Source organism: Chelonoidis abingdonii, chromosome 3 (genome assembly GCF_003597395.2).
Source record: "Chelonoidis abingdonii isolate Lonesome George chromosome 3, CheloAbing_2.0, whole genome shotgun sequence".
Classification (NCBI taxonomy): Eukaryota; Metazoa; Chordata; order Testudines; family Testudinidae; genus Chelonoidis; species Chelonoidis abingdonii.
Genome location: NC_133771.1, coordinates 50820235 through 50847638, shown reverse-complemented (window position 1 = coordinate 50847638; position 27404 = coordinate 50820235). Strand labels below are relative to the sequence as shown.

Genomic DNA, 27404 nt, shown 5'->3' with positions numbered 1-27404 from the left:
TTTTACCTTTTTTTCACTCTTTTCAGTGGTAAAATGGAAAAATGAAAAAGAGAAAAGGAGGGAAAGGACAAAGGAACAACAACCCCCCCCCAAAAAAAGTCTAAAGCAAACATTTTTAAAAAAATATATCTTCATGAAAAGTTGCTCATTCTCAAAACTTGTGGAAAGCACATTTTTTCCTTTTTTTGTGGGGGGGGGGAGAAATCATTATCATTTTCATACTTCTTATTATGTAGATATACAAAAAAATCTCTTTTCTCCCTCACTAAATGTAAAAGAGGGTCAGCTGTCCCAGAAAAGAAAGTGGACACTGGAGAAACGAGACTCCAAAAGGTAGATTCAGATTTTATCACTTCTTCATTTTTATTCCCAAATCATATTTAGCACCAACGCTCAGCTGAGGTTGGTGGGTGTAGATGAAAGTCCTAAATAACGATATTTATATAAAAGTAGAATTATAAAGGAACTTCAGGTCTTGCCAATGGAGAGTAAATAGTTCAAGGGATGTCAGTGTAATAACAAACATCATTCCCTCAGTGCTGATGATTCAAGTCTTAGGGAGCAAATGGGAGACTACAGACACCAAACAATTTGGTGAGCATCTTTATTCTGAATGTGAAGGGGTTCAAGGAGCACTTCCATACAGCAAATGTTCTACCAGCGCTAAACATGTCATGCTGAGGGTTTGTTTCTTTCTGTCAATGTGCAAATCTTTGGGATTCCCAGGTGCTAAGCTGCTGATACATTCAATGAGTCATTACACTGAGCCTTGATAAGAGGGTAAAGCCTCAAAAGCCACTGAGATTTAACCCTCTTTCCTGACTAGCTGGAAGCACTGATATACCAAGCCTCTTGATGGTACTGGAATGGTGGCAATGAGCCATAGGAGAGGCCAATGCAGTTATACCAAAGGTTCTTACCTAGCCATACCAGGAAGCAGGAAGAATCCAAGTGTGTCTCAGTGTTAGTTAACTGATGTGGGCCACGGACTCTTTCTTTTCTTCTTTGATTGTGTTGGAGGCTGGCAAACATAAAATTGATGCTGTCTTATCTCTGTAAATGAAACAACCTGTGGAAAGACCAGAAACAAATACTAATAGTTTTAAGAGACATGCTGAAATTAAGAAATTAAGCATTTTGGGTTTAGGAAACCAAAAGAGACACTCACTGGAAGTCAGGGGACATTAACAGAAATGGTACATCTACACTGCAGTCAGGAAAGTAATTTGCCGCTCAGGTAGGCATACTTGCACTAGCTTTGATCAAGCTAGAATGCTAAAAATAGTAGTGGGGCCACAGATACATAGGCTAGCTGCCCAAATACAATCCTATCTAACCCTGTGGATACGTACTAGAACAGTAGGCCCATGCCACCACCTGTGCAGCCATAGCTACACTGCTATCTTTAGCAGGCCAGCTCAATCAAATCTAGCATGGATACATCTACCTGAGCTGGAAATTGTCCCCCGCAGCTGAAATGTACACATACCCCTAATGATACCCAATCCCTAATAGAGACAGCAGCATTAGAAGCTGAAGCTGCTTGAATTGGAGCCATTGGATAGCTCCTTCCCTGATCATGGTTGCAAAGGAAATGAATAGATTGTTCTGGGCCACTAGGTTATCTGATGTTGGAACAAGCTCAGTAGGATAGTACCCTCAAGTTAGTTTACAAGTGCTTCATTCGTTCAAAAACCTTAAGAGCTGGGAGAGTTTGCTGCACAACTCACACAAGTGACATGAAAACCAGAAGCAAGAATTTGGCAATATCTTCAGAGAAACAGACTTATTATGTATTTTTCCCTTACCCACCTTTGTAAAACATTTTGAAGTCCCCTGATGGAAGGTGCTGGGCAAGTGAAAGTACTATTGTACAGTATGGACCAGATCCTCAACTCATGTAATCGGCTGTAGCTCAGTTGAAGTAATTGGAACCATGTCATTTTACACCAAGTTTCTGCCCCATGTTATGTCTCCAGAACAAAAGTCATATTATGTTTTTATATTCTCAGCAGAATGTTGAAGAATTACTTTGAAATGCACTCAGGTACCTTTCATTTTCTGTGTTAAAACACGATGCCATATGGGTGTTAAAGATTACCCATGGTCACTCTTACATTTTACTATTTACTTTAAAGTTTAATTGTAAGTTTTATGAATTCACAATTAAGCATTTAAATTACACATGGAAAACTTTTAAAAGTATTTGCCTGTAACATGTCTCTCATTGGCCTGAACTCAGTCTATATCTGGACTTCATCCATCCATGAAAGGTACCCACATACTGATTGCAAACTGGAACTGAAGAATACCATATTCCACTGAAACTATACCTAAGATAATTTAATCAAAATGATAAGCAAGGGGAGATTTACTTTGTTATTTCTGAGAGATGAAGTGAAGAAATTCTAAAACAGGCTCTGAACTTCAGTGCCTTTATTAAAACTATTAAAAAAACAAAAATAAAATCAAGAAAGGATGTCACGAAAGCTAAGTTATCATTAATACTCTTAAACTAAATTTGGACTAAATCAATGATTCATTCATTCATTCATCATTAATTATCCTTCTTGTGAAGCATAAAGTGCATATTTCTTATCACCCATTCCCAGATAGCCCAGTCTCCTGCCAATGTTGTGGCTTGCTGTATAGTAAGCCTGGAGCAGGCAAGGTCAAAAGCTATGACATCCTTCCAGCATGTGCTAGGCTGTCTGTGAGGTCTTCTCCATCCAGATTGTGTTGGGTTGAAGACATAAAACTGATGGGGTGGTATGGACTCCAGCATACAGAGCAGATAGTCAAGCCACCTGAGCTGCTCTTGAGTCACTTCAGAAGATATTGGAGGCTGGTTGGTCTGACGCCTGACATCCTTGTTCGTAACACGATAAAACTACCATATGCCTTCAATAGATTGTTGCTGTTTCATGTTGAAAGCATCCATCTGGTGCATGTGCACCTCTATGATAGCCCAGAGTTCAGAACCACTCCTATAACATTGCTGATTCAAGATGGCTTATCTGTTTGGAACATACCCTGAAAACCAGTGGGTCTCCTACCACTTTGTCATTTGGATTGAAGCAATACAACATTTCATGGTAGGACTCTGCAAGACCCATTGAAGTGTCAGGGATGAGCCAGTAATTATTGGCCATCATTAGCCTATGGTCAGGCCCTAATGGTGAGGGCAGTGGCCACATTTGCCTTGGTGATGTGGCCTTGGCCTTGTCAAGGAATGCTTGTAAAGCCCTCAAAAGCTTCCCTCCCATCTTCAGATGTATTGTGGTGGCAGGACTTTCTCATTAGACATGGCAACATCATCATCATCATCATCATGCTTATGCACTGATTAATCTTACTAACGAGGAGAACAAGGAACAATATGCACAAGCCATGTATGACATCATCATCAGAGTATCCACTCATGACATTATTGTTGTTATCCAATGCCAATGCCACACTGGGATGCTCAAACAGCTTGGCTGGTAAGTGTTGGGCATTTTTTATGGATGTGACCACAAACAATAATGGTGAGCAACTGCTCGAGCTTTGTGCTGCAACCAGACTCCATGTTTCTGACTCTGGTTTCAAAGGAAAAACATACATGCATGAACTAGATATGAGAATGATGGGTGAACCCACAAAGCACTAGAAAGTGGTAGCATGCTGAACACCAAGGCAGGATGTCCAAGAAGATGGAAATAACACTTTCAGGACCTTTTTAACTGCAGCACCAGGAGGATGCAAAGAGTCCAGTGACCACACCTCCATATAATGGAGAGGATGTCACTGTGGAGGAGGTACGAAGTGCAGCCTGTAAACTAAACAATGGCCATGCTGCTTAGCTGATCGAGCATGTCGTGAATTCCGTCTTGGAGTGGCTGACCCATATTATCAATAGAGTATGGATTCACGAGAAACTAAAACAATACAGCCATCAAATTAAGAGCAACAGAGTCAAAGCAACAAATTAGTCTAAGTGCTGGATTGAAATTAAATTACCAGTTTAGTTAAAACATCAGATTAATACAACAAATAATCAACCCTGTTATTAAATGTTAAAAAGGGATCTAAACAAGTGCCTGTCTGTTTGGTTATGAATCCCAACTAAAGATCACCCAAGTCAATCAAAACAATAACTTGGAACTAGTTTAATGTATTGTTATTGAAACAAGATTATTATTTAATGTCTGAACCACAACCTCAGAGCCAATTAAAAGCTTCTTCCTTAGATTTCAGTTCTTGAGTTGTGGCTAACCCTTTCCTTTCCCACTCCCAGCAAAGATATTATAGTGCAGGCCTTAATAAAACACTGATATGCAGAAGTTGGATAACTCTCATTTAGCAGTTTAGGCCTTCAGACAAATCAAATGTGAGGACGACCTTGGAGCCATGCAACTTGATTCAGTCAGGTTAGGATTAAATCATCTTTAGCTCAAATTTACTTGGAAAAGGCCAACTTAACTCAGAAGCTTAAAAAATATCAGTGTTTGCATACCACAGAGACTAAGTTTATGATCCCCCAAAATATCAAGAATACAGAACATGAGGCCAGTTTTAAGGAAGGTGACACAGCTTCACTTTAGTGAAAAGGTCCTGAGGTGACATTATGTCATCATTGTAAAGAAAGTTTAACCCTATAAAAATAACTGCTTGAAAAGATCTAGTGACAGCCAGACCCTCAACAGTCATCCATCAGAAAATTAAAAATAAACGTGAACATCTTATAATCAGATGTCAACATACTTCTTACAAACAAGACAATTTAGGCATTTTTATATTTATGAACTAGGCCGTAAGCCAAAAAGCTTATCTTTGAAAATTTTCATCTTGAGAGAGAAAAATTACTTTAAAACCTCCTAAGATGAGAACCCATTTAAGAAATAAAAATAATGAAACCTTAATGAAGGTCTGTATCCCCATATTTTCTACTTCTCTCACAAGTAGGACCATTGAAGTTAACATCTAAGGGTTGGAAAATCAAGCCCATTGTGATCTGGAAGACCTGTGGCCAGGGGCGGCTCCAGCCCCCAGCATGCCAAGCGCGTGCTTAGGGCGGCATGCCATGAGGGGCGCTCTGCTGGTCGCCAGGAGGGCGGCAGGCAGGCTGCCTTTGGCGGCTTGCCTGCGGAGGGTCCGCTGGTCCCGCGGCTTCAGTGGAGCCGCGAGACCAGCGTTCCCTCCGCAGGCACGCCTGCGGGAGGTCCACCGGAGCCGCGGGACTGGCGACCGGCAGAGCTCCCCCCGCGGCATGCCGCCATGCTTGGGACGGCGAAATGTCTAGAGGCGCCCCTGCCTGTGGCTAAAATACTGTGCAGTGCTTACAAATGTAGGAGTTTGATGTGAAAGATTGGTAATGAGTTAATATATTTTCTAAAACAGATATGATTACTTCCTGCTTTCAGGTAGGTGCATGTACTTAAGAAAATTACACCTTGTGTTGCCTGAAGAGTAATGAATGCTAATCACAGATAATGGTGTGTTGTTTCCAATTAACACCACCAAGAAAACGTAGTGTTTCTAGAACTCATGAGCACTGTAGTTTCCAAATTATGGGATGTCACAGAACTCTAAAATTAAATAACCAAGTTTTATTTATGCTGAATTCATTTGCTGATTATTTATTGAGATCTGCTACCGATCAACGTAATATGGTTGAATTATATTTATCTGTAGTGTGATAATGTCTTTTAAAAGCCCTAAATATATAAAACCAGTTTTTTACAGTCCAGGTTTTCTCAATATTGTTACTAGAGAATGACTTTTTGCAAATGTATGTTGTAGCCTGATCAATTATTAGAATTATAATTTTTTGTATTGGGATGCAACATTCACTGGTCACAAAGACAAGGTCATTCCTCAGGTAACTAGTTGGAGTTAATCAAGATGATAAAACTGGTGAAGCACACACACCAACTTCATAAACTTTTGTTAATTCAAACAAATATAATTGAAAGAATAGAAGAATCAAGATACATAAGTATAAGATAAACACAGTAGAGTGGTTTCCTGTACTGTTCATACTTGCAGTCTTACATTGTGCATGCTTACAATCTTATGGAGACAATTAGAAACAAGGGGAGAAGAAAAAGTAAGTGGAGCACATCAGGAGACTGGTCCCAAGTCAGGCAACGTGCTGTTCTAGAAATGGACATACCCAAGAAAGCAAGGAAAGTTCCAAATCACGTATAACAATAGGTTATTCAGTCCACATGGATTCAGGCAACGTCAGCTCACCTTTTCCATATGTGTCGGCAATATCAGCCCATTTTATTATATACAAGCCTTTCTAGCTAACTATATTTATGCTTCCAATACCTAAGTAATTTGCATCAACGTGGTCTGCCTTGTAACAAAATTTCCAAAGTGTATGGATTAGAGTCACTTGTTTTATACAATGAATTGGGGGGAAGTGATTTATTTCAATTGGCTGGAGATTGCAAGAGGTGATGTTTTTGGTTTTGTTTGTTTTGTTTTTTCCTAACCCTGCTACTCCATCATCATTCCCATCCTCTTCCCCAGAAATGCAGTCAATAGGTCAAAACTATGCTGTTTAAATCACATTACATGTGATTTTTCATACTATTTGTCATATCTGACATGTCAGCTCTCTGTTTTGAGCATATTTTAGGTCTAAGCTGTAGGAAGTCTGAATATGATAAGACTGATTATTTAACCCCCTGCTTTATTGCACTCGTTATGCTCTCATGTTTCCATTTAACTTTCCAATGAAATCACTAGAAACATATAGCATGGCTAGTATGTTCAATAGAATATTAGATATATTGTGCCTGGTCAGCTCTAGAATATTTAGCATCAGCCCCAAGTACTTATATGGCCATGTCAATGCGGTATTTGAGCACTTGAAAAACTGCTTGCTGAAACAGTGACGTTTTAGGAAATATTACAGAATATTTATGGAAAATGTACTTTTAATTTTAAAAAAATCATTAGTATTTGCATTGGAAAGCTGATTATAAAAAATTTTACCTAGCCAGTCAGGGAAAAAACATGTTTTGTTTGAAACAGTTTCAATGTCAAATATCAAATGCTTGCAATGAATGTTCTCAAGAGAGCTATAGTACATGATTTTTTCTTAGGATTTATTCCAGGAAGAATTATGAATAAGAATTGCATTCAAGAAATTCAAAATCCGATTTTTGTCTACAGCAATGGTAAAATTGTGTCTAAGCAAATAATTGTTACAAATTATTTGCCCAACTCTATTATCTTTATAAGATTTTTTTTTCTGCAGTGTTAAATATGTCTCTGCTTCAAATGTTAACCAATATTTTTTTTTAAATCTCCTGGAAAATAGCGAAAGTAATAACGCAATGTTGAGGTGACCATGGAGGTTTTGGTATCTTTGTGAAAGACCGTCAGGTGAGCCTTTAATGAAAAAGGTCAAATAAAACAAACCAAAAAATTAACAGGAAACATATATTTTTTATTTAGTTCACTGAGGGTGGGGGAAATACAATTCAGTAATATAGATAAATTGTAAGCTTTCCTTGGCAGTGCCTGGCTGCCTTTTATTATTATATGTGTGCAGTGCCTAACAAACTGGGAATTTGGTCCTGAGTTTGGGGCACGCAGGGTGTTACTGGAAAACAAATTATAAATAATAATAATAGTAAAGCTAAAATGTGACTAATTCAATCTCCATGTTAACATTGCTCACCACCTTTGCTTCACAGATATGCTGGTGCCCATTACAGACAATAACTGCAGATCGTTAATTAGCAGCATGCAACAATAATCTAAAATGGCCTCTTCATTTTTTGATAACCTATTGTTATGACCATACATGATCACTGTTGACCAACAAACAAATAACTGGCAAGCAGTAGTTTTGAAACTAGCTCTGATTTTCCACTTCCTTGCACTTTGTATATTCATTTACATCTGTGCAAACAAGAGGAAAAAATCTACTATTCATTTATTAACATTTTACACTTACTTTGCACTGGTACAAATCACTGCCTAACATTAAGGCTCCGTTTTAGTTATGAGTATTTTTAGTAACAGTCATGAACAGGTCACAGGCAGTAAACAAAAAGTCTAAAAATACCTGTGATTAAATCTTACCTGCTGGGAGGGGTATGCTCCTGAAGACTGCTGCTGGGGAGGGTAGTGCGGGGCAACACTTCTGCTGGGAGGGAAGTGGCCTGGGGTCACTGCTGCTGGAGGGTGAGCAGCCTGCTGGGGCAGGCGCAGCCTGTGGCTCCGCCGCCGCTCTGGTGGGGGCAGTCCGGGCCCCTCCCACTGCCACAGGTCCAGGCAGGAGATGACCCAGGGCCTTGTTGCTGCCACTTCTGATCCAGACGCGGGACAGCCCGGGGCCGGCCACCACTTCTGCTCTGGGCAGGGGGCGGCCCGGGGCTCCACTGCCACTGCCGCTGGTCCCAGACCACTGCTCCAGGGCAGCACCAGGGACCAGTTGCCTGGGGATGCCAGAGCAGTGGCCAGTGCAACTGGCCCCGGGTCCTCCCCAGCTGCTGGGGTGGTCCTAGGGTCAGCCACATCAGGGCTGCAAAATTCACGGAGGTCACAGAAAGTCATAGAAACCCATAAGGCTGTGGATAATCAGGCCTTCACTTGTGAGGAATGTAGGCAGGCCAACCTTGCAGGAAGTATAATTGAAAAATGGAACAAACTGCCAAAGTCCTCAGTAAACGCAAGCATCTTAAGGTTCAGTACAGAAGGCTGCAACAGACTGACAATATCTTGTAATATCCTGAACAAACCTTATAGAATTAAGATAAGCTTTACTGAGTTAAGTTAAGCATTACTGAATTAGGTTAACACCTTTTAGGTACAGTGTATTAAAAATGCAGTTGTGTGTGTGGTGTTGTGGCATTGTATGTACTTCTCTATTAAGGAGGAGGGGTGCTAATAAACTTCCTCAGTTATTAGCCTTGGAGAGACATGCATATACTAGTTCAAACTGGATTTTCCAGGGGACAAAGAAAAGACTTTTTATTAAAAATCTGGAGTTTATTCTAATCTAAGGCTCCATTTTTGATCTAGCAAACGAACAAGACTCCTGGTCAATGGAGGGCCTCAATCTTTAGGGAAGGATTAAAAGGACAAGGCCTACTAAGGTCTCCGAAGACTGTGTACTTGTTCTGAGATGAAGCTCTGATGAACTTGTAACCACAGGGAAACCCTAGGGCAGGATATTATAAGACTGCACCTTGTTCTTGTGAATTGAATTTGTATCCCTAACCTTCTGCTACATCTTTGAAAAATAATTCCTATGTTTACACATTTTTGGAATGATCTTATTTTTAAATTAGTAGATAATACATGAAAATAAAAAATATACTGTGTTTGCACTGATTCTAGTGTCATTTGACTGTGTTATGTTTACATATAAAGGTAATAACATTTTAACTTTTATTTACTATCTAAGCTTTTGTGTTGATGCCTTCTGATTATAGTAACATTTCTTGCTGTCTGAATCTATTTCAGTGTGCCTGAATATTATGATTATGGTCATGGAACAAGTGAAGATGCTTATGACAGCTACGGTAAGGCTTGTTCTATCTTTAGTAAAAGTGTGAAATCAAAAAACCAATCAGTCACTGACAGCTCCAAAATTACTTCTACCTTCTTTTTTGCTCTGCTTTTACAGAAGCCCAGACTAAATTGATTTGTGTAATTCTAGGGTGAGATTTGACTTATGGAACTAGGGCCAGAAAATTGGACAGATCAATTTTGATCAAAATTTCAAAGGCAATTAATCACATAGATCAGTTTTAACAGCAATACTGAGCATGCTGATTAGCGCCTGAGTATATTTCACAGTGTCAGTTGTCACTCTTATTGATGTGACAACAATACTGTTGTCTCTTCTGCTGTCATCCATTATCTCAAGCAACAAGTATAACGTAGTCAAAAAGATTTTTTTATTCTTGGAATGATAGTACCAACAACTCCAATTAAAATCCAGAGTTCTAAAATAGTTTGCTGCAAAATGCCATGTAATTTTTAACTTTCTATGGATCAAATCTTGCTCCAGACTTCACAATCATGGAATGCCTGAACACGCTGGAACTGGTTCCACTGCATGGGGGAAGAGGATGTGCGGAGAAAGGACAGCTTTGCTCCAAAAGGTTCCCTCTTCCCCAGTGCACCTGAGAAGTTAATGGTAGTTCTGATGGCTCCATGAGAAAAGCTCCCTATCAAGGTTCCCCTCCACACCCTGAACTCTGGGGTACAGATGTGAGGACCCACATGAAACACCCCCTAAGCTTATATTCTACCAGTTTAGGTTAAAAACTTCCGCAAGGCACAAATTCCTTTCCTTGTCCTTGGACAGTATTACTGCCACCACCAAGTGATTTACACAAAAATTCAGGGGAGGGTCACTTGGAATCCTTATCCCCTCCAAAATACGCCCCCCCTTTTCTGGGGAGGCTGAGAATAATATACCAACTAATCGGTTAGCCGTGTGAGTACAGATCAGACCCTTTAGCTTGAGGACACTAAAATCAATCAGGCTCTTAAAAGAAAAACTTTATTATAAAGGAAAAAGTAAAAGAATCACACCTGCAAAATCAGGATGGAAGGTAACTCTACTGGGTAATAAAAAGATTTAAAACACAGAGGATTCCCCACGGGGCTCAGCTTCACAGTTACAAAAACAGGAATAAAACTACACTTTGTAGCACAGGAAAATTCACAAGCCAGAACAACAGATAACCTAATGCATTTCCTTGTCTTACTTACAATTTCTGTAATTTTAGATGGATCATTCCAGGTATGTTTTCAGGAGATGTTGTACCTGCTTGGTCTCTCCCTCAGTCCAGAGAGGGAACAAACAAAGAGAGCCACAAACAAATCCCCCCGCCCCCCAATTTGACAGTATCTTCTTTCCTCATTGGTCCATCTGGTCAGGTGCTAACTAAGTGATTTGAGCTACTTAACCCCTTACAGGTAAAGTGATTCAGTACAGCTGCCAAGGAGGGATTTTATGCTACCCTTTGCTTTATATTTATGACACTCCCCAGAGAGATGGATAGGGGACAGCCACAGGGCTTGCTGCATCCCCTCTCAGACTACAGTAGCAGTGCCACAGTAGCTTTGCTGCAGCATTGTGACGGAGAAGAAGGATTCATTCCCACCTTGCCCACTGAACTCCACAGTGCATGGCCCATTTACTTGGGCTGTGTTCCTGGTCCAGAATCAGGCATTAAAATATTACTTTATATGGTGCATTGAAATCCATTCCTTCTATTTTTCTTGAATGTTTTGCAGTAGTTTTTTACACTCAGTTGGAAGATCTGAGCCTGATTTCAGATGGTGTGTATCAGCATAATTTGAATTAAGTCAACAGAGCCATGCTGGTTCTCACCAATTGAGGGTGTGTCCCAATATGTTCAAAGTATAACATTTGATGTAGTATTAGTTATTAACTGTCATAATGTGTATGGTGTTTTCCAAAACACACAACAAGACAAGAGAACGATGCTGGAAATGAAAATTCCAAGTGAATGATAATTTTATTCATGCAGCTGTGAAGCAAATTTTAGGGCAATGCAAAGTTGAAGTTTCCTTTGTATTTGTACTGAAATCATGGTTTCTTAAGGGACATTGTCAAAATAATTGCATTGCATAATCAGAAATAACTTATTTTTTGTATGTAATCAGTATTCGTGATACATGTGCTTTATACAAAGTGCAGTCAAGTACATTTTCAGTGCTAAACAAGTAATATTAGTGTATTCATATGTATGTGTGCGCTTCAGTTACCCTTGGTTTTATTTCTTTTGTGTATTTATTTGCTGTTATCTTGAGTAAAAAGAATATAATCTCTTCTAAAAATGCTGCAAAAGCAGTGGTCCCCTACCTATGGGGGGCAAGAGGAATGTTCGGGAGGGTATGTAGCCAGGCTAGCCCTCAGCCCTCAGCCCCATTCTGCCCCCAGCCCAGCTATAGCCCTAGCTACAGCTCTGCTCTGCCTCCTGCTTCTCCCTCAGCCCAGCTCTGGCCCCAGCCCCAGCCCAACTCCACTCCCTGCTTTGCTCCCAGCCCAGCTCTGCCCTCAATCCCTCTCTGTCCCCAGGCAGCTCTGCCTCTAGTCCCAGCTCCTCCTCACTCCCTAGTTTTGCCCCCAACTCCACATTCAGCCCTAGCTCCCCTGCTGAGCCAAATGTGCAGTAATGGAGGGATGTGTGGGCACATTCCATTACTGGTAAGGAGAGGGCACAACAGGAAAAGTTTGAGTACCGCTCTGCTAAAGGATTGAGTTACCCAGAGAAGCATGATGTGAGCCCAGGTTTGAGAGCCAGCTACTCCTGAGTTCTTAACCTGTTCCTGAAACTGACTCTCTCTCTAGATTTGGACAAGTGATTTACACCACTCTACTGCCATTCCTTGGTCTGTAAAATGAGGATGATAGTACACTCCGATATAATGTGACCCGATCTAACACGAATTCGGATATAACGTGGTAAAGCAGTGCTCTGGAGCGGGAGGGGGGAACTGCGTACTCCGGCAGTTCAAAGCAAGTTTGATATAACGCGGTTTCACTTATAATGCGGTAAGATTTTTTGGCTCCCGAGGACAGCGTTATATCAGGGTAGAAGTGTACTTGTTTTCCTATACAAGGTGTCGAAAAGGCTAATTAGTTAAGGTTTATAACTTGCTCGTATAAGATCACTTTTGTGAGATTATGACTCACTCTTGTGCTAGGCTCCAGCCAACCCCCCAAACCAAGAGCAAGTTGTGTGACTCCCAGACCAGGTATATAAGCCCCACAGGAGGAACAGCTGTTTAGTGTGCTCAGTGTCGCTCCAGGACTTGGAACTCTCTCCTGCCAAATGATGGCAATAGACTCCTCATGCCTTAGCCTGCTCCAGCCTTGCTCCTGCTCCAGCCCTGTTCCTAGCCCTGCTCCAGTCTTGCTCTCACTGCTGCCCTGCTCCTAATCTTGCTCCAGTCTCTTTTACTTATTTTACCTGTTTTACTAACAACATGCTAGAAACTTAAAACAGAGAAATCATTTTTCAACTTTTTTCCCCTAAAAATGGAGAGCATTTTAATCTATATTCTGGTTCCAGCTGGTTCACATGCACTAGCATGTTCATAATATTGCTCACGCACCACTCTGTTAGCCTATGTATGCACTCTTTTTTCTTCTTCCTAAAGAAACAAAGATTTAAAATGACTGTTAATCTCAGCGTATGTGTATTCTGCATTTATCTTTTCTATTATTGTTCTCTTGTGAACAGACTATAGCTCTTCTCACCCAATTATTTCAAACACTTCCCACACCATCCACAAGCAGTCAGGCTCCACTCTATCCTTACATAACTTCTACCCTTCATTGTCCAGTAAAGCTCAATTCTCTACTCCTGTTTGTGTAATCTGCCATGAAACTTCTTAATCCCCAATACTGTGTGAATTCAGCCTCCCCTGTATTTCCAGCACCTCTCACAAGTCAAGACTATTTCTCTCTCTCTCACCCCAGCTCAGCAACTAGTAATAGCTTCATGTCTTCTTGTGCCTCCAAAAATATATCTATTTCATTCCCTACTAACCCTCTAGCCCACTCTTCTGTAACACTAAATTTCACCACTACCATGATTAAGACCACCACATAGACAAATCATGATCACCAGCCATAATGCCTAATTCCTTTTCTTCCTTCAAAACCCCTACAAAAATCTCCATTTCCTTGCCCCTTCACAGTCCATCCCACTTTCCTTGTTATCCCTTGTAAACATCATGAAGACATGTCTTTTCCCCTGGATTACCCATCCTTGTCATGTGATTCCTGATTTCTTAAGTTTTCCCTCTCAGCCTCTATACCTTTCCTTCACTCTATACTTCCTCCCACATAGCATTTTACAATCTCATTTCCTAGTCAATTTTCCAGGGGATGGCTGTTGAGCCTCACAATGAGAATCCTCTCATTCTTCAGTCTCACTATGTAAATTCCAGCAAATAATAACAATATTACTATATTGCACTTATATGTAACATAAGGCTCTTATATGTAGTATAGGGACTCTAGATTTTCAAAGTACTATAAAACCATTACAGCACCACTTTGTCTCCCCAATAAGAACTCTCAGCATTGAATTCTTAACTTTCTAGTTGAGCTCCTGGGCAGCAGGACCCTTTCCATCCTCCTGGAGTAGGCTAATATAGGTTCTCCTATGCCCTCTAGAAGAGCCTATGGTGGAGGCTGGATGTTGCTCCTTCTTTCAATTTATTCAGCACTCCCTGTTTGGGTTGCAAGCATTAAGGGAGCATGTTTAAGCAAACTACTGAAATAGAAAAGACTATGTGCCTGCATGGAAAAGTCCTGTGGAACTGAGCAAGAATAGAACAATCAGGTTTTACAGAAATCACTTTAAACTATAGACTTGAATAGATGATGATAGCCTTAGTTTAGGTTGTTGGGGTTTTTTTTACCATCCTCTATAAAGTGACAGCAGGGATATATTATCCCATTGAATTCCAAAGGTGATGTAAGAAGAACTTTTCCCACTGTCAGTCTCTCTCTCTCTCTCTCGGGAGCTTCCCTTCCTCTCTTTGAATTGATTGAGGAGTTGATGCTGATGAAATCCTTTCACTTAAATATATTGGGCCTTTCCATAAGACTAACAATCAAAGATCTGGGGGGAAACTAAGGTCTCAGTCTCTCAAATTACTGAATGCATTTCACGAGATGCTGAGTGCTTTCACCTCCCATTAACTGCCATAACTTCCACCCAGCTGGAGGTGCTCAGCACTTGCAGGACTGAATCCTAGATTTGGGAGCATAAGCCAGGGTGACAGTGTCTTTTTAACTTTATACAGATGCTCATATTTTATAATGAACTTCATGCAAGTGGATTAATTTATGAGTAAATGCTATTTCCATGTGTACCCATTGTTTTCCAATTACATAATTTTGCATTTTCCCCTCTAGTGCTGTTGCCCTTCAGGAAGGTGTCTGGCAAAAACATGAAGTTAATGACTTGTTTTATTATAAGCAGAGTAAAGTAAAATGTATGGCTTAAAATGAAGTACCATAATCAGAATAACTATAGCAGAGATAGTTATAACGTACTGGGAAAAGCCACTACTGCAGCCTGTGTTCCTCCTTTCTCTCCCTTTGCGATTCTTGTTATTTTGCCCTAAAGGGTAGCCACTTAAATCAATCAAAGCACTGAGACATGATATGGAGGTACATCCTATACCTGTAAACCTTACTGACCATGTCCAAACTCCATAAGCACTGACTTATAGCACAGAATCCTGTCCCTCTAGCTGGACTAATCAGAAAACCTGGGGTACATTCTTTGGGGATAGTTTAATCTTTAATTGTTTGACAGTCGTGGACAGGAATCTGGAAAGAAAGTCCCCAGGACATTATAATGGTGATTGCCGTCTTTGTAGGAGTACTGGGGAGTAAGGGAAAAGTGTGTTGCTGCCCCATTCATGCTGCTAAACATCTGCACAGGGCTGCTCGCCATCTAGTCCTTAACATCTTTGTCACTTGGGCTCACACTTTCCTGGCATAGGAACACATTAGAGTAAATGAAAACTACTTAGGTATTCATTACAATAACATTATTCAGGATATTTGTATTTTTGTGTGTGCACATTTGCTCAAGTTGCCATATAAATCCCGCTTTGTTTCCACTGCAATTTAGCTTTAAGTGTTCACGTGTAAAGAATTGGTTGTTTAATTTTAGGATTATTCCATTTTTAATTAAACAATGGGAATGTAAATGCTTGATATAATTCTTTTGGATGTAAGACATCAAAGTTCCAGAATACTGCCAAGATAATTTTCTTGTCTATTTTTGTAAAGATTACCCAGCCAATAATTCATTGAGAGAGCTTTAAAGTATGATTAGTTTGTCTAAGCGAAGTTCTGTAGAGGCAACACTGTGTAACCAAATGTTTGTATGGCTAACAGTTAAAATGGACAGCAATATTCTATTCCCATGCAAACTCATTGTTTATATACCAAATCAGCACTTGCAGGATACAGGAACAGTTAATTACATGTTCATTCTTTATTTGTATCAGAGGGGTAGCCGTGTTAGTCTGGATCTGTAAAAGCAGCAGAGAATCCTTTGGCACCTTATAGACTAACAGACGTTTTGGAGCATGAGCTTATCCCCTGGCAGGTGGTGCCCATAGCTCACACTGTCAGACGCCTGCAAGTGTAGTCGGATAATTGTCCATGGCCGACACCGGCCATAAGTGAACTGAATAATCCTAACTAATCGCCTGAGGCAGCACGCTAGATTTGATTAGGAGAGGGTTTTAGTTCAATCAGGGGCCTGGCCATCGTGTTATTTCTAGCAGACACGACCGTCTGAGGCTGTTGAAAACCATAGGCTAGCGAGAACCCTACCTTGGTTCTGTACTTGGATGCGCTGATTCTGTTCTGGTCGTTAGCTGTAGGAGTGTCCTGATGATAGCCGATGGTGCAATTTTCTCCTTTAGGTTCAGCTGGGTATTCCTTCAGTGGATCTGAGGGACCCGCGGTCCTGTAGGAAATTCTCGTATTGGAGAGTGTCTGCGCCTCTGGTAGTCAGACCTGTTCATGATGACAACAGTCCTCTTTATCAGCCTCTATTCTGATAATCTGTTAGTGGTGTGTTTTCATGCCGGCCGTGTGGAATGGTAAGAGATTAAGCAATATAGCTATCTGCCCTTACGACTAGGTTAATGAGGGGCAAGCGTGTGGTTTTACATGTTTACGATTCTCTTCTGCCTGTTGCACGAAGTCAGTCTTAGGAAGCATTCAATGTATAGCGTCCAAGACTGTCATTTCGACCCTCAGGAGGAGTTCCATGTGCGAGTTCTTCGTTACTGTGCTTAGAGTGGAGATAATGCCCCCAGTGGCCTTGAAAATGGGGTTTCCCTGTGATCAGGCTGAACGCATATGTTGCTAGTTAGATTCGTGTCCTCTGGAAGAAGCAGTGATTCCCTCTTTGAGTCATAGACGGCCCAAGAAAGAGTAGGCTTCCAGATCACCACAGAACTGTTATATGATTCGGTGTGAGCAAATGGTTTGGGGATCCGGCAGGTGCAGAACAAGAGAGCCCGAAAGTAGGTCCAGGCGGCTTTTTCTTCTGGGCCCTGGTGTTGTTAGTTTTCTTCCTCCCTTCGCGTTTTCCCAGCACCTCATGCTGCTAGACAGGGCCCCCTCCTCCTCATGCAATCAATCCTCGTTGTCTCTAGTTGCTTGGCTTGCATATGTGTATACTGCTCCCCTGCGAATTTCTCCTACGTGCGTGTGTCGACGAAGTTGCCGGTATTACCCCACGTGCTCGACACCCAAAACGTCTGTTGCCTTATAACGTGCCATATACGCTGCATCTCATGCAGCGTTTTCACAGATCCAGACTAACTTTATCGGCCGCTTACCTCTCCTTCGTGGTGGCGATATATCTTTTGATCTCTCGGCTGATAAGGCCCAAAGGACTTGTCTCAATTTTAGCCGTATGATGTAATCCATCCAACACTCTGTAAGTGGCAAACGGAAATACTTGCCACAAAATACAGTACGAGGGATATATCTTCCTTCCTAAAGACTAATGTACGGGTTGTGGGGGGTTTATTTTGGTCTTCTATAGGTCCCCAACTGAAAATACCTGAAGGCTGGAGACCATTGCGACCATGCGTGATTCCATAAATTGGTTCTAAGATGGGCAGTAAAATTTCCATTACTGCTATCTACATACTACTAACAGACCACAGTGAGAGAGTTCTGACCTTTGCTACTCTTTCAACAGGAGCGTGGAGGAAACACCATGGACTACTAGCGTTCCTATACAGCAAACAGGTAAAACATCACCCTCATATAAAAAGAGCTCTCCATAGCTGGAGGACTTCACTTTATCTTAAGCCAAGACCTTCCAATATGAATTGCACAGTGGACTCCTCGACAGGTGAAAAAAAAAGACATGAGATCACTCCACAGGCCTACTTCTGCGTCTCGTACAAAGGGAACATATGTGACCTGTTTAAGCTGCTCCTAAAATCTAACGTCACTCCACTCGATCTCGACACCACATGGGGAAATCAAAGCCGCTGCCAGGAGTACCCCTAACCCACCCAGCAATATCGTCAATCTAATCCAACTACACACTACAGCCAGAAGGAAAAGTTATTCTCTCCTATTTCGGTCTTGGCGTTTGGACATCTCTTCTAGCGTTGTTCCCTAGTGCCATGCTCCCCCTCTTAGAATCTGCAAACATGAAAGTACTGTGATATTCTCTTCTGTGCGCACGCGATCTTGTATAGAATTACATACTTATCCAGCCAATTCCAGTTCATGCAAGAGGAGTACAATATCCATCTCGTTGAATGGTGCTCCCTTGCTAGTCCTGCACCCGACTTATAGCGTTCAAAACATATTTGTGTTTGCCTTTGCACTGTATGCCTGGTTTCATGTGTTCCCGATGGCTTTGTCTGCCCCTCGATGACCTCACTTTAAATGCAAAGAAGGAGGGGAAAGCGCGCTCTAGCTGGACTCTCTGAAAGCTCGCCTTGTTTAGTTGTAAAATATCGGACCATGCTTATTAATAGCTTAGCCCTGAACTCTGTGCCTGGCTGAAACTTAATCTCCCTTGGTAAATCTTATACAGATATTAATCAGGTGTGATGCTGTTCCTACGCACCCCCAAAATGTTCTGACGCACGGGCGTGGAAATGGACCTTCTCCATTGGCAAGTCCCTGCAGGTGTCCTGCAGGGTGGGAAGAGGAAGGGAGCTAATGGAAATTTCTAATTTTTCTAACAGTGGCCCTGGTGAAGAACTCCACCTGTTTCTTTCTGCCTTATGTCCTAGAGAGTGGACCCGCACTGAGGGTCGAAATGACAGTCTGGACCTATACATTGAATGCTTCCCCTAGCCTCTCAATACGTGCACAGGCGGAGATGTTGTGTGGACAAACAACACCGCTTGTGCCCTCATAAAACCTAAGTCATCAACGGCAAGTGAACCCCTGTCCCTCTCATGGTTAAGCACGGAGGCCACAGCTCTAGACGGTCTGCCTCATTTCGGTCCATTGGCACAATTTATCCCTCAAAGAGGACTGCTGCTCATAACGAGGGACTGGCATGTCATCTGTGTGGAGTATGTAACAGGTCTGGACTACTAAAAGGAGGCCGGCAGACAAACTTTTCTCTCAATACCTATTAATTCTTAACAGGGCTTTCCCTCACGATTCCCAGTGATGACTACACTAGGATTGCCACTCATCTTACTCAGGAACTCCCTACACTAACACCAGAAACAAATCAGCATCCAATTACAGAACCAGTTTCCTCTCCCTTGTTTTCACCACCTCTGCCTCGCCTTTGACAGAGGCCCATCTTCCTGACTGAACTACCTCGTTGTCTTAGCTTGCTTGGCTAAAGCATATATATATACCTGCCCCTTGAAATTTCCACTACCTGCGTCTGACGAAGTGGGTATTCACCCACGAAAGGTCACGCTCCAAAACGTCTGTTAGTCTATAAGGTGCCAAAGGATTCTTTATTTGAAGTAAAGTAGACAGCTTGGGCTGAACAAGGAAGAGTAAAAAATGAATATGTAGATCTGAAATATGAGGTGAAAAGAAAGTATGTATGGGATAAAGAAAAATAGGAATTCTGTACCTTAAATCAGGCTATTTGTATATCTCACTTCAACTCCGTTAGAGAACATGAGCATTCCCATTTGCATTGAAATGCTTGAGTGATTACTATCCCAGTGTGAAAATAAAGCCCACAATTGATTAATCTATTGCATTATCAAAGCAAAATGAAGCCACATAGAAATCATACTGACCTCATGTTTCACAGCACAGAGACGAATATTTTGTAAATTTTGAAAGAAAATATCAATTGTTAGTATTTGTTAGCATTTGTTTTGTAAAGGTGATGAGTTTGTTCTAATAATCATAGTCAAGTCCAACAATAATGCAGATATTGCCATTCATTGATCCTGAAATTCAATTAGCTTGTGATGCTGAGGGTTTTGCCACTGTGTTTTTCCAGTCTATCTTCATGTTAGTGTTCGAAGGCAGGAAACCAAGTGAACTAATATGATAACTTTTTTAGAAAATTGCGTATATGATAATGCAAGTAGTTGGATCACAGGGACCGTTCCCTTCATTGCTGTAACATCGACAGTGACTAAAAGCAAGATACTCAGCTGATGTAATTCAGTGTAGCTCTCTTGGAGTCAATAGAGCTGTGCTGATTTTCACTAATATCTTGCCCTAATTCTTTAGAATATTGTCTAGTTTACAAACTGGACATCACTTAAGTAATTTATTATCTTTGGAATGGCAAACAGCCATACAAAACATTTTCATTTGATTTTGAGTTCTTGGGACTCTCCTGGTTAACTGGGCCTACTTAAAACCAGCCTTGTATGTCAGCCAGCCTCTCCCTACACTTGCACAAGCCAGCATAGGATCACAATTAAATCTTAATTTACAGTGCTTTGTTCTTACATGGTGATGTTCAGCCCAGCAGGGAGGGTCCTGCCATGGCCATGCACCCTACCTTGAAAATATGTGGGCTGTTTACTCTTGTGCAAGCCCTCTGCTCTCAGGGGAAATTTGCACATTGAAAAGCCATTCTTTGTATCAGTTGTTGCTTCTTTCTATGGCATTTCTTTATCTGGAGCATACTACAGTTAAGAAACCCTGATATCACAAGAACTCTCCCTTTGCAATTTCCTATACACTTGCAGGTCAATATTTTTGAATATGCTACAGACTGTTAATTAACCACCACTTCTGCTAATAGATATAGTGTTCAGTACCTAATTCCCACTCAGGGCATGTCTATAGGACAAGTTAGTGTGCAGCAAGCTGGGGCATAAATCTGCAGAGCTTCAGGATGCGGCACTCTTGCTATCCATGTGGCCCCCGTACAGCTGTGTGCTAAAGATTCTCTAATAGCCTTTTACATACTGATCTTTGAAACAGCTGTACAGAAAGTGCCCCAGGGAACTTTTAGTGCGCAGCAGCAGAGTCCGCACAGCCATTTAGTATGCTGCATGCTGAAGATTTACGCCCCCACCTTGCCATGCACTAATTTGTTATATAGACAAGCCTTAAGACTCCTGGGTGCTCTGTTTCTTGGACTCCCTTGATGGCTGTCTAGAAACTGAGCAAGAGAGGTTAAGTGACATGTGTAAGATGACAGACTATGTCAGTATTAGAGTTAGGATGAGATTCCAGGATTTCCTGGCTCCCAATCTCCTGTGCAGATCATTAAGCTGTGTTTAGGAAGGAGATGAATAAGAGGGGACATGATAAAAACACAAAATAATGAATGATTTAGAGAAGACAGGTCAGCAACTTCTGTTTTCTCTGTCTCATAACATGAGATATTCAATGGAATTTAAAGGTAGAAAATTAAAAAACAGTAAGAAGAAATATTTTTTCAACAGCATGTAAGTACAGTGTAGGGGACTCATTGTCACAGGAAGTCAATGAGACCAAGGACTTGGCAAGATTCAAAATGTGATCAAACATTAATATGGAAATCAAGACTATCCAGAATTATTTAATGATAAATGTTTTCAAATGGATATTAAACTGCATGCCTCAGGCTTAAACCAGTCTTTAAATATTAGAGACCAGGATGAGACCTAATGTAGGGGTCAAGTTATCCAACTTTTCTCTACTTACACCTTCCTCTGAAGCTTATGGTAATAGCCCCTGGCAGAGAGAGGATATCACATTAGATGGACCTTGAGTCCACTCCACTATGGCTGTTTCTATGTCTCTCCCTCAAGTTCAGTATAGCATTCTTTCTAGATTTATGTTGCATATGTATAGTAGAGGTAGCAAACAAAAGTTACTTTCCTCTATTCTTTTCTACTCTGTTCAGGATTTTATACTCTACCAATCACCGTAATATCTTATCTCCTATGTATTATTAAACCCATTATGTAGGGTACAGTGTACTGTAATGAAAATTTCCTTGATTTTCTGCAGCTTTCCCTCAAATCTTTTCATTCATGGCAGTCACCTTAGCTGTCTCCAATGCAAATATACCTTCCAGATGAGATTTATGATATCTTGTAAGGTTATGATTTTTAAACTCTGTAAGAAATGTGAGAGTATTTTAAATTCAGATATGATGCCTACTGCGGGGATGACATTAAAGTTAGTGTCATTTTGTCAAATCCCTGTTTTAATTAAGTTATAATTCTTTGGAAAGTTCTGTGTTTAAACCTGTCATAGTCTTTGAACTTAGTGTATATCCAAAACCACTTGCACTTACGTATATTATGCTAGTACAGCATAAAAATATGTATCACAAGAAAAAAAATATTTTTTTATTTATAGAGGCTCCTTCCATTTCTCCTATTATTCCTGAATTATACATCACTTTTATATGACAGTATAAGAATAAGTTAATCATGCCAACTATTCTTATCATATGTAGTATTTCACACCAAGTATTTTACTGCCTTCATTCTAGGAAATGTATATTTTGCGAAACTAAGAAAACATATGCCTGTAATATGATGGCGTATATAGTGATAACACATCTGCACTATTTCAGGCATGACAACAGTGTCACTGAACATATCACATTGTACCAGCTCACATTAAGAGAAAGCTTATTTCTTCTGGAAATAAAGTGAAGGGAAAATCACTCCCATGCTGTTGTGTCCATGCTTATCTCACAATAACACAGCTAATGGCGTGTCTTATCGTTGTAGCATACTGTAAGAAAATTATGATTATTGTAATTAAACTATGGTAACAAGATGCTACAATTAAATCTCAGCTCAACACATTTTAGTTTAGTTTAACAGATGTGTCACATTATTAATGACAGATTTCCTCCTATTTATAAAGGTCTGAAACCTTTACACGTTATATATGACAAACTAATCTAATTTTATGTTTTAATAAACCATAGTTATGTAACAGCATCTGTATAGTTACTATAGCAGTTTTAACACAACAAAGAAAGTTCTATCACTTGTGGATAAAAACTGGAGCTTGATGCGTATATCACCCAAATCCAGCCTTTTCTCAGTGTTTTCACTGTTCCATATTGGAACTGGGTGAAGTATTTGTAGAGACTACTTTATTTGATGTATTTCACCCTTTTCTCTGTTTGCAAGTTATCCACAGAAAAATTTTGACAAAAATATTTCTTGATTTGGGTTGTTTGACTAGAATTGTCAAAAATGGTGATGAATAATGTTTCCTACTATGAGGTATGCCACATGTTGTGATAGGCATGTATAGGACCTTCAGAGCTTGAAAGGTGTGTTGTGGGGCTGTTTGTCATTGTAGCAGTGGAGATGTGTCTGCAACGTTTGCGTCTGTTGTTCTGGCAGAGTCTGGGGCCGCTTTGAGTTGGTGTGTCCTGGTCTGTGGGGATCTTGCTTCTGATGATGAAGTTGGAGAGATTGGAGGGTTGTTAGAAGGCCAGAAGATGGGGTTCAGGAAAGATTTCTTTCAGGATGGGACCCCATTGAGTATGAGCTGTAGTTGTTTCATGATGCCCCATATGAGTTCAAATGTAGGGTGAGAGGGAACATCTAGGGGTGTTCAGTCAGAATAGGTTTTATTTCTGTATTGAAGCAGGTTTTCTTGGGGTATTTGGATGGAGCTCTGTGTAAGCTCAAAAGCTTGTCTCTCTCATTAGCAGAAATTTGTCCAATACAAGATATTATCTCACCTGCTATGTCATTCTAATATCCTGGGATCAACATGGCTACAACATCAAATTAAACCATGATCTTAATTACTATCATATACTTTTTAACTGTCTAAACACCAGAGCTCAATTTTATCTCTTCCTGGCCACCTGTCTTGCAGAAATTGACCCTGGAAGAATAAAACAGTATAGAAAATTGTGCCAGCAATATTGAGAAGTTAAATAAATTGCCAGCTCATGTCTCCATTATTGCTGGTAATTAGCAATGAATGGAACTGTAATTTTAATTAGAAAATAACATCTCTATATGCAAATTAGATGCAGTTAATACATGTTTCTTTTATTGTAACACAGTTTTGCTCTATGTCTTAAAACAATCTGCCTTTGAATCACTTATATTTGTTGACCGTTTGCGTTTGCGGAAGGGTTACCCATGATGCTGGAAAATTCCATTACAAAGTTTTGAAATGCTGAGTGAAAAGCATCGCCAATAAGTACAGTAGTAGAGACTTACAACAACAAATATCTAAGACCGTGAACCTTCTGGATACTGGACTAGATGGACCACATACCTGATTTACTATGGCAAGTCGTATGCGTCTAAGCTTGCTTTGGTACTAAATAGCTAAATAAAAACAACAATTTTATTTAAATAATTTTCCCTTTGCTATGGGAGTACATCCTTAGCCTGAGATCCTCAGAGGTACTTAGGCACGTAGATACATTTGAGGATTGCATCTTAGCAGCTAATAATAGGAGCCTGAGTCATAAAATCCTAAGGGTTAATTTAAAGAAACTAAGGCTTATTTTCAGATATACTGTCCAGCAAGACTAAAATCAAATTTCTGAATATAAGTCATGCAATGAAACAATAGATCTAAAATATACCTCTACTGCCTAGTATACTTGCAACTCACCACAAAATCATCCCTAACCATGTGTCTGAGCCGATATATAAATGAAACAATGTCTCTAGCAGATACAAGAAGTTTATTGAAAAACCAGTGAACATAATGAGGCAATGTGAATTTTCACTAACAGTACTGAAATACTAATACTTAATTGTCAATTGATCACAAACCAAGGATGCTGGCAGCTAGCAATAATGACAATTAACTTGAGTTTCCCATTAATAGTGGGGTCCAAATATTGATTCACACTAAATTTACAGCAAACTGAAAGAAGTACCCAGTTTAATTTAAAGGGCTCTGCTCATGAATTCATACACATTCCCACAGGAAAACATCATTAACTCATTCATATAATTGATCAAATGCATTTCCCATCAATGTAATCACTAAAAATCAAGAAAATCACAAGTTAAGATAACATTAATAGTCACACCCAATGCAATACACATGCCTTATGCCAAAATACACTCAGACTCCTCCGCACAACAGCAGACTCTCTTACATTTCTATCGTGCTACCCACAGTATGCATATTCAGTTTCTGAAAACCACACACAATTAGATACACAACCTTAATTCTCACCTCACCTCAGATTTTCCTCTAGGTAGTAATGACCTATTATAGACATGAAGTGCAAAGGGGATTGTGTAGGGGTGAAAAATCTTGTTGTATACTGGGATGTATGGTTGGTAATGTATGTGAGTTACGATGTGGCGATTAAGATGATCTCATCTGGTGATTTTTAGAAATTTTATTAGTAAGAAATTCCTTCAGCAACCTCAATTCTCAGTTAAGAAAGTCGTATGTTGGGGAATTTCCTTATTTTTTTCATAATCAATAAAATGAAATGTATTTCCCTCTTAGCCCTGCAACATGTACCCTTCCCCCCAATTCTGAAATCCTGTTCATCTTCTGTAGCCCACAGCCTTATCCCTTAAATCCTGCATTCTCCTCTATGCTTCCTCCTTTGACCCCTTCCAAACCCCTCAAGCTCCCATCCGATTCTTTTGTTGCCTTTGTGGTCTCCATTCCCTCTGTCTTCTGCAACCCCTCTTCCATGTCCCTTCCCCCTGGACCTATCAATGTCTTCCATTTATGCTCTGTCTCCTTTCCTCCATTCAACTTTTAAATACTGACTTTTAGTGGCATTGATAATATTACAGATGAAAATCAGAACAGGATGGGGATTTGGGGACAAGGAGGGAGGAACTGACTTAAGTGGTGGGACTGAGGAGAAAGGCTGGGCAATGGTGCAGGAAGTTATGGAATCAGGATGAGCAGGAGTTGCCAGCAACCAAGGGGAACAAGGGCTGCCCAGGACTCTCTGCTAATAGTCTGGCCCCACTGTTCAGCGCTTCAGCCTGTGCGTGTCCTTAGCCATGCTCCCCTGCCTGCCTTTTTGGTTCTCTGGCTATAGCTCTTGCCAGCCCCTCATCCTTTCTCTGTGTTTCCTTTTATCTATGCTCTTCCCTCTGCCCCAGCCTCCCTTGGACATCCAAACCTGTAGCAACAGAAGTTCCTCTTTGATTAAACTTTTACGATCTGTTGGAGCAAGGTTTTCCTCTGGTGAACCTTGAGGTTCCTCAAAAGGAGAAGATGCCCTTGTAGCTTAGCGACAAGCTTCCCTTGTCAGGAAATATTGCCCAGAAGGCTTCTCCTGTTTCTCTACTCTCTCAGCCTTTCCCAGCTTTTCACCCGGGCAGGGAATAGGGAAGGCTTCCAGTCAAAGTCACCTGAAAAATGAATCTTGTTACTCTGCTATCCAGACCAATTCTCCTTCAATCCACCAGGTGGGAGGCCTGGTCCAACAAATCTTACCAGGTCCATCAGATTGGGACTCACACTTGTCTCAGGAAGGCTGGAGTGGTGAGCCATGGAGAAGGCAAGGCACAGAGGTAGTTAAGGATGGGGGCTAGCAGGCTGTAGCTAGGTAACCAAGCAGGCAGACAGACCATGAGGATTAGTATGTCTGTGCAAAGGGAAGGTAGGCTGGGCACAGGATACAGAGGGAGCAGCATCAAACAATGGAAGTAGTTTGGTAACCTTGTGTGCCTCAGCCTCAGTTCATTTACAGTATCACACTTAAGTTATGTTCTAGAGACCGAAAGAAACATTAGATTTAAAAAATGATGGACTTTAAATATTCTGAATGGGCAGATTCTTCCTCCACACTGCATGAAACGTTTATCATAAATTCAGTTATAATCTCCTTTGTACGAGTGTTAACATTGGAAAATTCACTGCAGGGTAGCAAATGAAAATTCTGTTTTAGCTGCAAATCTCTAAGCAACCTTTAACTGTAGAGTTACAACTGACACCTCCATCTTAATCACAAGTGACAAGTGATACATTTGGAAAGTAATAATATCTTGCAATGCAAACTCTCTCTGTTTTTAGGCAGTTTGTTGATGTGCAAACCTCAAAAAATTTAGAGCACCCATGTGTAAAGATCTCATGAGCACTCAGAAGTTCGGATACCTCTCCATAGTTTATCTGAACTGTAGAAAGATTTCAGGCTCACTCTTCTCTTCTCCTGTCCCTTCTCTCCCAGTGCAACGTCTCTGACTAGCTCTATTCTTCTGTTCCATAACCTCAACTCTGTAAGTTTTCTATTCACTCCCTCTAGTATGTATATACTTCCACACTGTCCTTCAGTTGCATCTCTCTCCTTGTGATCCTCAAAACATGTCCCCAAGTTTTCTGCCTCCCCTGTCTCACATTACCTTTTCAGACACCTATCTTTGTGATTCTGTCATGGAGATCATGCTAGCCTCTCTGCTGAGTGCTATATGGCCTTCAAGTCAAATTACCCCTCACTTTGGAATTTACTATGTACCAGAACACGTGA

General features: G+C 40.7%; 1 protein-coding gene across 3 annotated transcripts in view; it reads left to right on the top strand.

The window, feature by feature from the left end:
• Positions 1 to 27404, top strand: part of KHDRBS2 (KH RNA binding domain containing, signal transduction associated 2) — a 679144-nt gene that overhangs the window by 594462 nt on the left and 57278 nt on the right. For all 3 annotated transcript variants that reach the window (XR_012655496.1, XR_012655495.1, XM_075063736.1), the window contains one exon: positions 9472 to 9530. Coding sequence is in view for 1 of the 3 variants with exons in the window: in XM_075063736.1 (XP_074919837.1) it covers positions 9472 to 9530 (59 nt within the window). In the remaining 2 variants the exon portion in view is untranslated. The remainder of the gene's footprint in view (positions 1 to 9471; positions 9531 to 27404) is intronic.